This window comes from Somniosus microcephalus, unplaced genomic scaffold, assembly GCF_052327205.1.
Source record: "Somniosus microcephalus isolate GS21.2 unplaced genomic scaffold, FLI_Smic_1.0 unresolved_chr2, whole genome shotgun sequence".
NCBI lineage: Eukaryota > Metazoa > Chordata > Chondrichthyes > Squaliformes > Somniosidae > Somniosus > Somniosus microcephalus.
In genome coordinates this window covers 8,581,621-8,598,514 of record NW_028225180.1, presented here as the reverse complement: position 1 = coordinate 8,598,514, position 16,894 = coordinate 8,581,621, and the positions used below count along the sequence as shown (strand labels likewise).

The following is a 16,894-nucleotide window of genomic DNA, read 5'->3' as shown; positions in this document are numbered from 1 at the left end:
AGATGAGAAAGAGGAGGGGGGCCAAAGATAGATCCTTGGGGGACACCAGAGGTAACGATGCGGGAGTGGGAAGAGAAGCCATTGCAGACAATTCTCTGGCTACGATTAGATCCAAAAGAATGGAACCAGGCGAGTGCAGTCCCAGCCAGTTGAGCTGAAGGGATAATTATTAGACCTAGCCCTTTTCAGGCTACCCCAGATCAGGCGTGTTCCCCTTCAACTAAAGTTAGAGGTAGCCAAATTCTATAAGACGCTTAAATGGGTCTTAAGTTCCAGACTATCTCTCCCTAAAGGAAAGGAACGACGTGAAGATGTTACCGTCCTCCGGATAGCACATTTAATAAGTTTAACTAGACTGTAACCTTCCGGATATTATGAGGGTCCGGAAAACCCCCCAGAATTCTGCAACTCCTTACAAAAGAGTATACAGAGATTGAGTTCGCGAGCTTGATACAGAAATACTAATTGAGACAATTCTAAAAATATATAAATTTATTAAAGAACCGACATTCAGTTAACAGCTGATAAGTCAATCGTGACTTTTAACAGTTCAAAATACAAATAGCTTACATTTTCTTATTCTCAGAGATCCTTATTCTCAAATCTTAACTTCATACATTTTTACATTTCTTATTCTTAATCCAGAATATCCACCAAAATCAAATAAGAGTACCTTGATCCCCGAGACTCAAAAAGCTAAAAACTTACAGAACGAGCCCCTGAAGTTGGGAATCGCTTGCCCGTTTCCAGCGACTTCTACTTTTCCATCTGAAAAGCTCTATTTTTATACCTTTTTTTGGTGTTTTTTCCTTTGAAGTTTTCTGCTGATGTAAGCTAATTATCTCTAGTCATCTTTGTTGAATTCTTTCTATTCTTACTGTCATTTCAGCTGCCAACTCTCAGACTTCTGTCTGTTGTTTAGGTGTTCAAAACGTATCATAAAATGGCTATAACTTATGTATCTATTTGATGCCATTTTTATCGAAGGGCTTCCATTTAATTCTAAAATGACCTAGCTGTTTGAAAACAGACGTCGTGTCTACTAACTATTCCATTTTCAATACAAACACAATGTAATTGCTTGGTGTATCTATTGAAGTTATATTTTGAAGTGTTCTGTAGCTATCTTTTACAACATGTAAATCAAGCATTTCAACTGAGTATTTACTTGTTTTCTAGCTATCTCTGTTGGTTGTATCACAGACATTGTGTCTGCTTGCTTCATTTGATGTGATATTATGAAGGCATATGGTTGTTTAATGTTTGAAGTTTCTGTTTCCCTGAGTGTTTATAACACTTTAAACTGGGTGATGTATTGTGTTTCTTCTAAAGCTTAGACTTTCTGGAAGCACCAATGGTTTGCTTCAATAGGGCCATTGTTTCTTGGTCAATATCCCATTCCCATTTCAAAAGCTTGTATGGTGTTTTACAGCTTTTGTTAACAACTGATCTTTATCTCAGAAGCCTGTGTTGCCGAGGCGTTACAGACTTTTAAACCCAGTGGCCTAGAAATTCAGTTAAGGCCCGCCAGCGGGCTAACGCCCAAAAGTTAGCGCTGCGCGCGGAGCCAGTTGCGCCCGCCAGATATTCACTTTTAGCGCCCCAAGTCGGAACCGGGCGCTGTTCCAGGGTGTGCCCGCCTCCGCTTGGGGCGCTGAAAGTGAATTTCAGCGCTCCAGCTGCCGCTGCGCCACCCGATGCGGTGCGGCAGGCTGGGGTACTGCAGGCCTCCTCCTTCTCTTAAGGAGGAGCTGCCTGCAGCCGTGAGATCGCCGCTGGATTCTGCCGGCAAATGAGGCCGGCACCACGGAGAAGTGCTGGGCTCGCGGGAACCAGCCACCAATGCCGCGGGGGGGGGGTGGTGTAGGAGGCCGGGGAGGGAGGTGCGGGCAGGCGGCCGCCGAAAAAGCGGCCGGCTGCACCTCCACCTTAAAGCGCCCCAGTTGCGCAGCAGTACGGCCCCGTTTTTCCAGCGCTGTTTGCGGCCGCTGCAGAAGAGGCGGCCGGAACTAAATATGGGGTTTGGGGCGGAACCAGGGCACTGCGCACACCGATGACGTCATCGGTGTCAGCGCAGCGCTACCGGCTACTGCCGCCATTACCGCAGCGCTGAATATCAGCGCACCCTCTTACACTGGCGCAGAAACCCTCTTTGGGCGAAAAGTGGGTGCAAAGCCTACTGAATTTCTAGGCCAGTATGTCATAGAAACATAGAAGATAGGAGCAGGAGTAGGCCATTCAGCCCCTCGAGCCTGTTCTGCCATTCAATGAGATCATGGCCGATCATCCAAATTCAGTACCCTGTCCCTGCCTTCTCTCCATATCCCTTGATCCCTTTAGCCTTAAGAAATATATCTAACTCCTTCTTGAATATATTTAATGAATTGGCCTCTACTGCCCTCTGTGGTAGAGAATTCCACAGGTTCACCACTCTCTGGGTGAAGAAATTCCTCCTCATCTCAGTCCTAAATGGCTTACCCCTTATCCTTAGACTGTGACCCCAGGTTCTGGACTCCCCGGCCATTAATAATATCAGAAATCTATTCATAGGATGGTGTATCTCTTGGAATATGGCTTTTTCCTTTACAGGGCGACGGTGCTAATATATTATGCTAATACATACTAATATATTACCCCCAATCCCAAGAGCAGAAGAGTGGGATTAATTGAATAGCTCTACCAATGAGCTGGCACAAGCACGATGGGCTGAATGGCTGCCTCCTGTGCTGTTGCACTCGATAATTCTAATATGTACTGTCCCGAGCTCACCATTCTGTTACAATTGTCCTTCCGACATGCGTGGCTCTATCCATTTTACAATCTCTCTGGGACCTGCAGCTTGTGAGTTTACCCAGGTTGTGCTGTCTGGCTTTCTAAACTGCCTCCTCTTCTGGAACCTTACCACCTTCTGCGGCGTGGGCCCGTGCCTGCTCTCTTTCTGCCAATAAAGTCTGGTTGCGCCTTCTCCCAATATCCCTCATATTGGGACATATGATTTAGGTAAAAATGTATTTCTCGATAACAATGCGTTCCTTTTTTTTGTTCTGCCCAGGATATTGTGATTTCCTTTGCACGTAGATACCTTCGTGAGTGAAAATTCAAGGTTGCTCATGTCAATCGTCTGAACGAAAAATGTCTGCGGCGACCAGCAAGCTTACGGTCCCTTCAGCTGTGAGCATGGCGGCACGTCCAACCTCATCGACTGCACCCAAGGATAGGCGTCCGAACCTCGTGTCTAAGACCCATATGACTACGATTAGTAATGTACATCGTCAGCGCATGTCGTGGATCAGTTTTGCTCGGTATTCCCATGCAAATTTAAGCTTCATGGAACGATTACATATGGAACTAAGAGATTTGGGTGTAAGCATCAATTTCTTTCTGTCTTTGTTTTCTTCCCAAATGTATGTCGTCAAGAAACTACTCCGAACGGTACTGAGGGAGGGCTGCACTGTCGGAGGGGCAGCACTGAGGGAGCGCTGCACTGTCGGAGGGGCAGTACTGAGGGAGTGCTGCACTGTCGGAGGGGCAGTACTGAGGCAGTGCTGTGCTGTCGGAGGGCCAGTACTGAGGGAGGGCTGCACTGCCGGAGGGGCAGTACTGAGGGAGCGCTGCACTGTCGGAGGGTCAGTACTGAGCGAGTGCTGCACCGTCGGAGGGGCAGTACTGAGGGAGGGCTGCACTGCCGGAGGGGCAGTACTGAGGGAGGGCTGCACTGCCGGAGGGACAGTACTGAGGGTGCGCTGCACTGTCGGAGGGGCAGTACTGAGGGAGCGCTGCACTGTCGGAGGGTCAGTACTGAGCGAGTGCTGCACCGTCGGAGGGGCAGTACTGAGGGAGGGCTGCACTGCCGGAGGGACAGTACTGAGGGTGCGCTGCACTGTCGGAGGGGCAGTACTGAGGGAGCGCTGCACTGTCGGAGGGTCAGTACTGAGCGAGTGCTGCACCGTCGGAGGGGCAGTACTGAGGGAGCGCTGCAACGTCTGAGAGGTACCTGTCCATTAGCTTTTAGTGATTATCAGTCATTTAGTCTTAGACTCTTGATATTGTCTAGAATCTTGGCTAACTCTGGTCTATGTATTTCTGTGCAAACTTCCCCCAACTGTAGGCCATTGAGATCATCATCGCAATGATTGAGATGGTGTTTGGCATTCCACTTATCTTCGCAGAGAGCTATGCCTATCCAGCAATTATTGGAGCCCCATGGTTCACAGGAATTTGGGTTAGTTCATTCATTTAGAAATTACAAATAAAACTTCATATAAAACAAAGTGAACATGAGAACCTAAGAAATAGGAGCAGGAGTAGGCCATTTGGCCCCTCGAGCCTGCTCTGCCATTCGATAAGATGATGGCTGATCTGATCTTGGCCTCAATTCCACCTCCCTGCCCGCTCCCCATAACCCTTGGCTCCCCTGTAGCTCAAATATCTGTCTATCTCCGCCTTGAATATATTCAATGACTCTGCCTCCACAGCTCTCTGGGGAAGAGAACTCCACAGATTCACGACCCTCTGAGTTGTCTTCATCTCCATTTTAAATGGGCGACCCCTTATTCTGAAACTATGCCCCCTAGTTCTAGATTTCCTCTATCCTCCCTGCATCTACCCTGTCAAGCCCCCTCAGAATCTTATGTTTCAATAAGATCACTTCTCATTCTTCAAAACTCCAATGAGCATAGGCCCAACCTGCTTAACCTTTCTTCATAAGACAACCCCCTCATCTCAGGAATCAACCTCGTGAACCTTCTCTGAACTGCCTCCAATGCAAGTATATCCCTCCTTAAATGAGACCAAAACTGCACGCAGTACTCCAGATGTGGTCTCACCAGCGCCATGTACAGTTGTAGCAGGACTTCCCCTTTGCAATAAAGGCCAACATTTGCCTTCCTAATTACTTGCTGTACCTGCGTACTACCTTTTTGTGTTTCATGTACGAGGACCCCAGATCTCCCTGTACCGCAGCATTTTGCAGTGTCTCTCCATTTAAATAATAATTTGCTTTTTTATTCTTCCTACCAAAGTGGATAACCTCACATTTTCCCACATTGTACTCCAGCTGTCAGATTTTTGCCCACTCACTTAACCTTTCTATATCCCTTTGCAGACCGTTTGTGTCCTCCTCACAACCTGCTTTCCCACCTATCTTTGTATCATCAGCAAATGTGGCTACAGTACACTCGGTCCCTTCATCCAAGTCATTAATATAGATTGTAAATAGTTGAAGGCCCCAGCACTGATCCCTGCGGCACCCCACGAGTTACAGTTTGCCAACCTGAAAATGACCAGTAATGATGACCATGAAACTATCGGATTGTCAGAAAAACCCATCTGGTTCACGAATGTCCTTTGGGGAAGGAAACATGCCATCCTTACCTGGCCTATATGACTCCAGACCCACAGCAATGTGGTTGACTCTTAACTGTCCTCTGAAATGGCCTAGCAAGTCACTCAGTTGTCACTAACCGCTACGAAACATAAGAATGAAACCGGACGGACCACCCGGCATCGACCTCGGCACCGCCTACGGCCACGGCAACGGCACACCCAGCCCAGTCGACCCTGAAAAGTCCTCCTCACCAACATCTGGGGACTTGTGCCAAAATTGGGAGAGCTGTCCCACAGACTGACATAATCATACTCACAGAATCATACCTTTCAGCCAATGTCCCAAACTCCTCCATCACCGTCCCTGGGTATGTCCTGTCCCACCGGCAGGCAGACCCACCAGCGGCACAGTGGTATACAGTCAGGAAGGAGTGGCCCTGGGAGTCCTCAACATTGACTCCGGACCCCATGAAGTCTCATGGCTTCAGGTCAAGCATGGGCAAGGAAACCTCCTGCTGATTACCACCTACCGCCCTCCCTCAGCTGATGAATCAGTACTCCTCCATGTTGAACACCACTTGGAAGAAGCACTGAGAGTAGCAAGGGCACAGAATGTACTCTGCGTGGGGGACTTCAATGTCCATCAGCAAGAGTGGCTCGGTAGCACCACTACTGACCGAGCTGGCCGAGTCCTGAAGGACATAGCTGCCAGTCTGGGCCTGCGACAGGTGGTGAGAGAACCAACACGAGGGAGAAACCTACTTGACCTCATCCTCAACAATCTACCTGTTGCAGATGCATCTGTCCATGACAGTATTGGTAACTGACCACCGCACAGTCATTGCGGAGACGAAGTCCCGTCTTCACATTGAGAACACCCTCCGTCGTGTTTGGCACTACCACCGTGATAAATGGGATAGATTCAGAACAGATCTAGCAGCTCAAAACTGGGCATCCATGAGGCGCTGTGGGCCATCAGCAGCAGCAGAATTGTATTCCACCACAATCTGTAACCTCATGGCCTGACATATCCCTCACTCTACCATTACCATCAAGCCAGGGGACCAAACCTGGTTTACTAAGGAGTGTAGAAGAGCAAGCCAGGAGCAGCACCAGGTGTACCTAAAAATGAGGTGCCAACCTGGGGAAGCTGCAACACAAGACTACATGCATGCTAAAATGCAGAAGCAGCATGCTATAGACTGGGCTAAGTGATCCCACAATCAATGGATCAGATCAAAGCTCTGCAGTCCTGCCACATCCAGTCGTGAATGGTGGTGGACCATTAAACAACTAAAGGGAGGAGGAGAAGGCTCCATGAATATCCCCATCCTCAATGATGGTGGAGCCCAGTACATGAGTGCAAAAGACAAGGCTGAAGTGTTTGCAACCATCATCAGCCAGAAATGCCAAGTGGATAATCCATATCAGCCGACTCCTGAGGTCCCCACCATCACAGAAGCCAGTCTTCAGCCAATTCGATTCACTCCACGTGATACCAAGAAACGGCTGAGCGCACTGGTTACAGCAAAGGCTACGGGCCCTGACAACATCCCGGCTATCGTACTGAAGACTTATGCTCCAGAACTAGCCGCGCCTCTAGCCAAGCTGTTCCAGTACAGCTGCAACACTGGCATCTATTGGACAATGTGGAAAACTGCCCAGGAATGTCCGGTCCACAAAAAGGACAAATCCAACCCAGCCAATTACCGCCCCAGCAATCTACTCTCAATTATCGGCAAAATGATGGAAGGTGTCATCAACAATGCAATCAAGCGGCACTTACTCACCAATAACTTGCTCACTGATGCCCAGTTTGGGTTCCGCCAAGACCACTCGGCTCCCGACCTCATTACAGCCTTGGTCCAAACACAGATAAAGGAGCTGAATTCCAGAGGTGAGGTGAGAGTGACTGCCCTTGACATCAAGGCAACATTTGACCGATTGAGGTATCAAGGAGCCCTAGTAAAACTGAAGTCAATGGGAATTGGGGGGAAAATGCTCCACTGGCTGGAGTCATACCTAGCACAAAGGAAAGATGGTTGTGGTGGTTGAAAGTCAATCATCACAGCCCCAGGACATCACTGCAGGTGTCCATCAGGGCAGTGTCCTAGGCCAAACCATCTTCAGCTGCTTCATCAATGACCTTCCCTCCAACATAAGGTCAGAAATGGGGATGTTTGCTGATGACTGCACAGTGTTCAGCGCCATTCACAACTCCTCAGATAATGAAGCAGTCCGTGCCTGCATGCAACAAGACCTGCACGATGTTCAGGCTTGGGCTGATAAGTGGCAGGTAACATTCATGCCACAGACGTGTCAGGCAATGACTATCTCCAACAAACGAGAGTCTAACCACCTCCCCTCAATATTCAATGGCGTTACCATCGCCGAATCCCCCACCATCAACATCCTGGGGGTCACCATTGACCAGAAATTTAACTGGACCAGCCACATAAATACTGTGGCAACAACAGCAGGTCAGAGGCTGGGTATTCTGGGGCGAGTGTCTCACCTCCTGACTCCCCAAAGCCTTTCCACCATCTACAAGGCACAAGTCAGGAGTGTGATGGAATACTCTCCACTTGCCTGGGTGAGTGCAGCTCCAACAACACTCAAGAAGCTCGACACCATCCAGGACAAAGCAGCCCACTTGATTGGCACCCCATCCACCACCTTAAACATTCATTCCCTCCACCACCGGTGTACCATGGCTGCAGTGTGTACCATCTACAAGATGCTCTGCAGCAACTCACCGAGGCTTCTTCGGCAGCACCTCCCAAACCCACGACCTCTTCCACCTAGAAGGACAAGGGCAGCAGGCGCATGGGAACACCACCACCTCCAAGTTCCCCTCCAAGTCACACACCATCCTGACTTGGACCTATATTGCCGATCCTTCATCGTCACTGGGTCAAAATCCTGGAACTCCCTACCTAACAGCACTGTGGGAGTACCTTCACCACACGGACTGCAGCGGTTCAAGAAGGCGGCTCACCACCACCTTCTTGAGGGCAATTAGGGATGGGCAATAAATGCTGGCCTTGCCAGCGATGCCCACATCCCATAAACAAACAAAAAAAAAATGGATCCACCCTCTCCCACTCCAAGTTCCTCTCCAGCCCCCAGGAGATGTCCTTAACCCTGGCACCGAGCAGGCAACACAGCCTTTGGGACTCACGCTCTTGGCTGCAGAGAACAGTATCTATCCCCCTAACTATACTGTCCCCTACCACTACTATATTTCTTTTTACTCCCCCAACTTGAAAGGCCCCCTGAACCACGATGTGTTCTGTTTGCTCATCCTCCCTGCAGTCCCTGCTCTCGTCCACACAGGCTGCAAGAACCTCGTACCTGTTGGACAAATGCAAGGGCTGAGGCTCCTCCAATGCTACCTCCTGGATCCCCATAACTGCCTCACTCGTAGTCACACCCTCCTGTCCCTGACCATGGAACAAGTTGGAAGTATTTATCCTAAGGGGTGTGGCTGCCTCCTGGATCAAAGTGTCCAGGTAACTGTCCCCCCTCCCTGATGCATTGCAGTGTCCGAAGCTCGGACTCCAGCTCATCAACTCTGAGTCGAAGTTTCTCGAGCTGCAGACACTTACTGCAGACGTGGTCACTGTGGCTCACACTGACGTCCACCAGCTCCCACATGCTACAGCTGCAACATATCACCAGCCCTGCTATCTCTATTATATTTTATTTACCTAATTAGGTTTTCAAGTTAGGAATATCACTTAATTATCTATGTATAGTTTTTAATCTAAAATCACAACTCTTAATTTAAACCAATCCCCTAGCTTAGAGGAAAAAGAGAGAGGTACTCACCAACCAATCACTTACCTGCTTTTCAGAGATGTCACACATTGATTTTTTTCCCCTTTCACAGGTCCGTTCGCTCCGCAGGCAGCGTCCCCTGCTCTCAGCTCTTTTTAAACCAGCTGCTCCCACTTTTCTCCTCACTGCTTTCCTGTGACGTCGCACTTTGGTGCTTTTTTTTTCCCTTCACAGGTCTGTTTGCACCCGCTTGCATCACTCTTTAAATCGCTGCTCCCGCTCTCGGCGCTCTTTAAATCGCTGCTCCCGCTCTCGGCGCTCTTTAAATCGCTGCTCCCGCTCTCGGCGCTCTTTAAATCGCTGCTCCCGCTCTCGGCGCTCTTTAAATCGCTGCTCCCGCTCTCGGCGCTCTTTAAATCGCTGCTCCCGCTCTCGGCGCTCTTTAAATCACTGCTCCCGCTCTCGGCGCTCTTTAAATCACTGCTCCCGCTCTCGGCGCTCTTTAAACCGCTGCTCCCGCTCTCGGAAATCTTTATACCGCTGCTCCCGCTCTCGGCGCTCTTTAAATCGCTGCTCCCGCTCTCGGCGCTCTTTAAATCGCTGCTCCCGCTCTCGGTGCTCTTTGTGCCGCTGCTCCCACTCTCAGTGCTCTTTAAACCGCTGCTCCCATTCTCGGCGCTCTTCAAACCGCTGCGCCTGCTTTCAGCGCTCTTTGTGCCCCTGCTCCCGCTCTCAACGATTTTTCTACCGCTGCTCCCACTCTCGGCATGCTTTGTGCCGCTGCTGCCGCTCTTGGCACTCTTTATTCCGCTGCTCCCGCTCTCGGCGCTCTTTTTACCGCTGCTCCCTGTGATAAATCCATGTAGCGAGACAAGGAACTCAAAGAGGCGAGGTATTAGGATTAATATGAGTACTTTATTAAATGACTGCGAAACAACCAGGCAGGCTTGCATCCAGGCATTGCACCTTTGCTGACCGGCAGGAAGCAAAAAAACCCTGACCTTAACAGGAAGCAACCCCTGACCTTAGCAGCAGCATTGGCTACAGCACCACCTGGTGGATAACCTTAATCATAACATCCCAGATTACTATATCCCTCCTCCCTTAAGATTTCAGCATGAATTTCTTAACAAACAACCATTCCTAAGGGTTACATAAGAAGTCTCCATTCACCATGTTCCATACTTGACAAATCTAACAGGTCAGTATCAATCTCTCTGGTGGCTTGCGAGTCCTTTGTGAATGTCTGACAGTAAAGTCCCTGCTTGTTTGTGGTGAAGCCACCAGCTGCTCCTGAGCAGTGCTCGGAGTATCTGACTCTGCAACGATGGTTTCCTCTTGGCGAATGGGTTCCTGTGGAATTGTCTCTGTCCCTGGTGGTGGCACCACAGATGCACTTGGATAATGGGGGGCAACCCTGTCCTCAGCCATTGCATCTGGAACCTTCATTTCAATTTCCCCTTGTCTGGGAAGTATCTGATCTACATGTCTGCGTACTACCCTACCATCACCCAACATGACCTTGTATGAAACGGGACCGGTCATTGAGTCTATGAAGCCAGGAATCCACTTGGGTCCATAACTGAAATTCCTGGTAAGGATCGCATCTCCTTCTCCAAAACTTCGGCTCTTTGTTCTTTGGTCATGGTTCTCTTTTTGTTTGTTTTGTCTGTTTTCCATTTTCCTTTTTAGGTCTGGGTGGACAAGGTCAAGAGTGGAGCGTAGTCTACGACCTAATAACATCTCAGCAGGAGAGAGTCCTGTGGTGGATTGATGTGTTATTCTGTAGCTGAACAGAACCCGTGACACTTTGGCTGCTAAACTCTCTTCTGCACTTTTTTTCATCATCTCTTTAAATGTTTGTACGGCTCTCTCCGCAAGTCCATTTGAGGACGGATGATATGGAGTTGAGGTCACCTGCACTATGCCATTTTTTCCTCAAGAACTCTTTTGTCTCTGTACTCACAAAACAAGTGGCATTGTCACTCACCACGATCTCCGGTAGCCCTTGATTACTGAAGCTCCGATGCAGGCAGTCTATAGTAGTAGTGGCGGAAGCAGAATTTACAGGATACACATCCATCCATTTGGAATGTGCATCAATGATTATGAGGAACATCTTCCCCATGAATGGACCCGCATAATCTAAGTGCAATCTTCTCCATGGTTTATCTGGCCACTCCCAGGGGTGGAGAGGAGCCGCTGCTGGTGCCTTCCGGTGTTCCTGACAAGTGCTGCATGTCTTGACTAGATTTTCTATCTCCACATCTAGCTTTGGCCACCACAAGTAACTCCTAGCCAAGGCTTTCATACGCGAGACCACAGGATGACACTGATGTAGTTGCTCTAGGATAGACTGTCGTGCTGGCTGTGGAATAATCACTCGTGCTCCCCACAACACGCAACCATCCTGCACACTCAGCTCTGTTTTCCTGACACTGTAGGGTGTGAAGTCAGCCCTTTCCGGATGCTGTGGCCATCCCCTCACCACATATTCTCGAACTCTAGACAGTACTGGATCTTTACCTGTCCATGTTCTTACTTGCTCTGCAGTCACAAGTGCCGTGTCAGTGTCCTCCAATATTAACACTCTGTCCTCTGGAGCTGCATGGGCAGTGGAAGATGGCTCAAGGCATCTGCGTTCCCATGGTACTTGCCCGCCTTGTAGACGATGACATACTCATATGCCCTCAACGTCATGGCCCACCTCTGGTTCCGGGGTGACACCATCTGTGGAACTGCTTTCATTTCATTGAAAAGAGAGAGAAGAGGTTTATGATCAGTGCATGTGGTGAACTTCCTGCCATATATGTACTTGTGGAACCTCTGTAACCCAAACATTACTACTCACTCCTCTTTGTCTAACTGGGAATAGTTTTTTTCCGCTGGTGTTAGAGTTCAGGACATAAACCCTATTGGTCTTTCAGTTCCATCTTCCATGCAGTGTGAAAGAACTGCCTCCACCCGGTAAGGTGAAGCGTCACAAGAGAGAATGATGTCTTTCTCTGCATTGTAGTGAACCAGCACATCCGACGACAGCATCAGTTTCTTGGACTGTTCAAATGAAACCCCCTGCTCCTCTCCCCACTGTCACTGTGTCTCTGTGTTGCACAGTTACCTTAGCTGTACCTAATGTCGCTACTCGTTCACCTGTATATGTTTTAAGATGCAGGGAGCAAGGCTTTAACTCTGGAACTTTTGCGCGGTTCCACAATTTTGAGTACTCTGCCTTGTTCATTATGGTCACGCCGCACCCTGTATCCACTTCAAAGTTCACCATAGAGTCATTTACTGTCAGTTGCAATGTGATAGGAGCCACTTTTGGAATGTTCTCTAACATGCTATACATTATGAACATGTCCTCTTCTTCCTCAGCTTCCTCGTTGATGTGGTGTGCTCCATGTTTTTTCACTTCTCTCCCTTGGTTTTGCTATCCTCCCCCTTTTGGTTTGAATTCCTCCATAGGTGATTTCGCCCTGCAAGCTCGTTTTATGTGTCCTTGTTTCCCACACTTGTAGCACTTTTCCTCCAGAAACCGGCATTCACTCGCCAGGTGATCACCCTTGCATCTATAACATGCCTTCACATGCTCACATTGTGGTTTCTGATGCATGTTCAACTTGTGCACAACAACCTGACCTGCAACTTGCGTAGTATTAGCCCTGTCTGAACCCTGTATTTCTTTTACATCTTGGTTCGCTGTCTCTATGGCTTGAACAAGTTCCAATGCTTTTTCATAAGTAAGCCCAGTCTCAGATAATAATCTGCGCTGCATTCGGTCATCCATTATTCCGCAAACTAGCCTATCTCTCGGCATTTCCTTCAGGTTGTTCCCATAATTGCAATCTTGTGCCAATTTATGCAACACTGCTACATAGTCCATTACACTCTCTTCCTCTTTCCTGTTCCTTGAATTAAACTTGAACCGCTGTACAATCTCACTAGGCTTAGGGTTGAAATGTTCGAGGCCCCTTGGGTCGGAGCGATCATAATATGATCAGATTCTTCATTAAGATGGAGAATGAAGTAGTTGACTCAGAGACAAGGGTCCTCAATTTAAATAAAGGAAACTACGATGGTCTGAGGAGCGAGTTGGGTAGGATTGATAGGGGAATGGCACTCTAAGGGTTGACGGTGGATAGGCAATGGCAAACATTCAAAGACCGAATGGATGAGCTACAGAATTTGTTCATCCCAGTTTGGCATAAAAATAAAACAAAAAAGGTGACTCAACCATGGCTAACAAGGGAAATTAGGGATAGCATAAGATCCAAGGAGAGGACATATAAATTGGCTAGAAAAAGCAATAATCCTGAGGATTGGGAGCAGTTTAGGAGTCAACAAAGGAGGACAAAGGGATTAATTAAGAAAGGGAAAATAGAATATGAGAGTAAGCTATCAGGGAACATAAAAACTGACTGTAAAAGCTTTTATAGATATGTGAAGAGAAAAAGATTGGTGAAGTCAAGCGTAGGTCCCTTACAGTCAGAATCAGGGGAATTTATAATGGGAAACAAGGAAATGGCAGACCAACTAAATACATACTTTGGTTCTGTCTTCACAAAGGAGGACACAAATAACCTCCCAGAGATGCCGGGGAACATAGGGTCTAATGAGAGGGAGGAACTGAAAGAAATCAGTATTTGTAGGGAAATGGTGTTAGGAAAATTGATGGGACTGAAGGCCGATAAATCCCCAGGGCCTGATGGTCTACATCCCAGGGTACTTAAGGAAGTGGCCCTAGAGATAGTAGATGCATTGCTGATCATCTTCCAGAACTTGTTAGACTCTGGAACAGTACCCATGGATTGGAGGGTAGCTAATATTACCCCACTATTCAAAAAAGGGTGGTAGAGAAAAAGCAGGGAATTATAGACCGGTAAGCCTGACATCGGTAGTGGGGAAAATGCTAGAGTCCATTATAAAAGATGTAATAGCAGAGCACTTGGAAAGCAGTGACAGGATCGGACAAAGTCAACATGGATTTACAAAAGGTAAATCATGCTTGACTAATCTACTGGAATTTTTTGAGGATGTAACTGGTAAAATAGATAAGGGAGAACCAGTGGATGTGGTGTATTTGGACTTTCAGAAGGCTTTCGATAAGGTCCCACATAAGAGATTAGCGTGCAAAATTAAGGCACATGGGATTGGGGGCAAGGTACAGACTTGGATAGAGAACTGGTTGGTGGACAGAAAGCAGAGTTGGAATAAATGGGTCATTTTCCGATTGGCAAGCAGTGACTAGTGGGGTACTGCAAGGATCGGTCCTAGGACCCCAGCTGTTCACAATATATATTAATGATCTGGACGAGGGAATTTGATGTAATATGTCCAAATTTGCAGATGACACAAAGCTGGGTGGGAGGGTAAGCTGTGAGGAGGATGTCGTGAAACTCCAGTACGATTTGGACAGGTTGGGTGATTGGGCAGAAACATGGCAAATGCACTATAATGTGGATAAATGTGAGGTTATCCACTTTGGTGGCAAAAACAGGAAGGCAGATTATTATTTGAATGGCAGTAGATTGGGAGAAGGGGAAGTGCAAAGAGACCTGGGTGTTCTTGTGCACCAGTCGCTGAAGGTAAGCATGCAGGTGCAGCAGGCGGTTAAGAAGGCAAATGGTATGTTGGCCTTCGTAGCAAGAGGGTTCGAGTACAAGAACAAGGATGTCTTGCTGCAGTTGTACAGGGCCTTGGTGAGACCACACCTTGAGTATTGTGTGCAGTTTTGGCCACCTTACCTGAGGAAGGACGTTCTTGCCATGGAGGGAGTGCAGCGAAGATTCACCAGGCTGATACCTGGGATGGCAGGAATGACATACGAGGAGAGATTGTGTCGATTGGGCTTATACTCACTGGGGTTTAGAAGATTGAGAGGGGGTCTCATCGAAACCTATAAAATTCTGTCAGGTCTGGACAGACTAGATGCAGAAAGGATGTTTATGATGGCCGGGGAGTCCAGAACCAGGGGTCATAGTCTAAGGATAAGGGCAAGCCATTTAGGACTGAAATGAGGAGGAATTTCTTCACCCAGAGAGTGGTGAACCTGTGGAATTCTCTGCCACAGAGGGTGGTGGAGGCCAGTTCATTAAATATATTCAAGAAAGAGTTGGATATATTTCTTAAGGCTAAAGGGATCAAGGGATATGGGGAGAAGGCAGGGACAGGGTACTGAATTTGGATGATCAGCCATGATTTCATTGAATGGCGGAGCAGGCTCGAAGGGCCGAATGGCCTACTCCTGCTCCTATCTTCTATGTTTTAGCATGGCCACTAATTCAACAAGTGATTTGTCTCCAGGCTTTTCAGGACTGAGCAGATTCCTCATCAAACTGTAGGTTTGGCTTCCCACTGAACTAGGCAGAATGACTTTCCTTTTTCCGGCATCACTTATTTCATTTGCTTCGAAAAAAAATAACCCAATACTTCACAGTATTCCTCCCAAGTTTGTGCTTGAATATCAAAAGTGGAGACCGTTCCTACCGTGGCAGCCATGTTGTCTTCCAACTGGTAGCTAACTGCAGCTCGTGATTTTGTTATTTAGACGTCCTGGCAGACTTCTCTTATTCAGGGTCCTGTTTTACATCGTCGCCAAATGTGATAAATCCATGTCGTGAGACAAGGAACTCGAAGAGGCGAGGTATTAGGATTAATACGAGTACTTTATTAAACGACTGTGAAACAACCAGGCAGGCTTGCATCCAGGCATTGCAATTTTGCTGACCTGGCAGGAAGCAAAAACCCCCTGACCTTAACAGGAAGCAACCCCTGACCTTAGCAGCAGCATTGGCTACAGCACCACCTGGTGGATTACCTTAATCATAACATCCCAGATTACTATGCTCCCGCTCTCAGCGCTCTTTATACCGCTGCTCTTGCTCTTGGCGCCCTTTACATTGCTGCTCCCGCTCTCGGCGCTCTTTATACCGCTGCTCCCACTCTCGGCACTCTTTAAACCGCTGCTCCTGCTCTTGGCGCTCCTTTTACCACTGCTCCCACTCTCGGCACTCTTTATACCGCTGCTCCCGCTCTCGGCGCTCTTTAAACCGCTGCTCCCACTCTCGGCACTCTTTAAACCGCTGCTCCCGCTCTCGGCGCGCTTTTTACCACTGCTCCCACTCTCGGCGCTCTTTATACCACTGCTCCCGCTCTCGGCGCTCTTTATGCCGCTGCTCCCACTCTCGGCGCTCTTTATACCGCTCTCGGCGCTCTTTATACCGCTCCTCCTGCTCTCGGCACACTTTATACCGCTGCTCCCGCTCTCGGTGCTCTTTATACCGCTGCTCCCGCTCTCAGTGCTCCTTAAACCATTGCTCCCGCTCTCGGCGCTCTTTAGACTGCTCCTCCCGCTCTCGGCGCTCTTTATACCGCTGCTCCCACTCTCGGTGCTCTTTATACCGCTGCTCCCGCTCTCAGCACTCTTTATACCACTGCTCCCGCTCTCAGTGCTCCTTAAACCATTGCTCCCACTCTCGGCGCTCTTTATACCGCTGCTCCCGCTCTCGGCGCTCTTTATACCGCTGCTCCCACTCTCGGTGCTCTTTATATCGCGGCTCCCACTCTCGGCGCTCTTTATACCGCTGCTCCCGCTCTCGGCGCTCTTTATACCGCTGCTCCCGCTCTTGGCGCTCTTTATACCGCGGCTCCCGCTCTTGGCGCTCTTTATACCGCGGCTCCCGCTCTCGGCGCTCTTTATACCGCTGCTCCCACTCTCGGCACACTTTAAACCGCTGCTCCCGCTCTCGGCGCTCTTTATACTGCTGCTCCCACTCTCGGCGCTCTTTAA

At 48.6% G+C, this 16,894-nt stretch overlaps 1 protein-coding gene across 3 annotated transcripts in view; it reads left to right on the top strand.

Annotated features, from left to right (window-relative positions):
- The first annotated feature begins 1,907 nt into the window (after window positions 1-1,907).
- The window catches only part of LOC147092074 (uncharacterized), a 36,847-nt gene continuing 21,860 nt past the window's right edge, over window positions 1,908-16,894 (top strand). Inside the window, exons 1-2 of one of the 3 annotated variants that reach the window (XM_085975816.1) lie at window positions 1,908-3,363; window positions 4,109-4,222. In XM_085975816.1, the coding sequence (XP_085831942.1) occupies window positions 3,133-3,363; window positions 4,109-4,222 (345 nt within the window). In that variant the 5' untranslated portion in view covers window positions 1,908-3,132. The remainder of the gene's footprint in view (window positions 3,364-4,108; window positions 4,223-16,894) is intronic. The other 2 variants (XM_085975815.1, XM_085975817.1) reach the window with 2 other exon arrangements.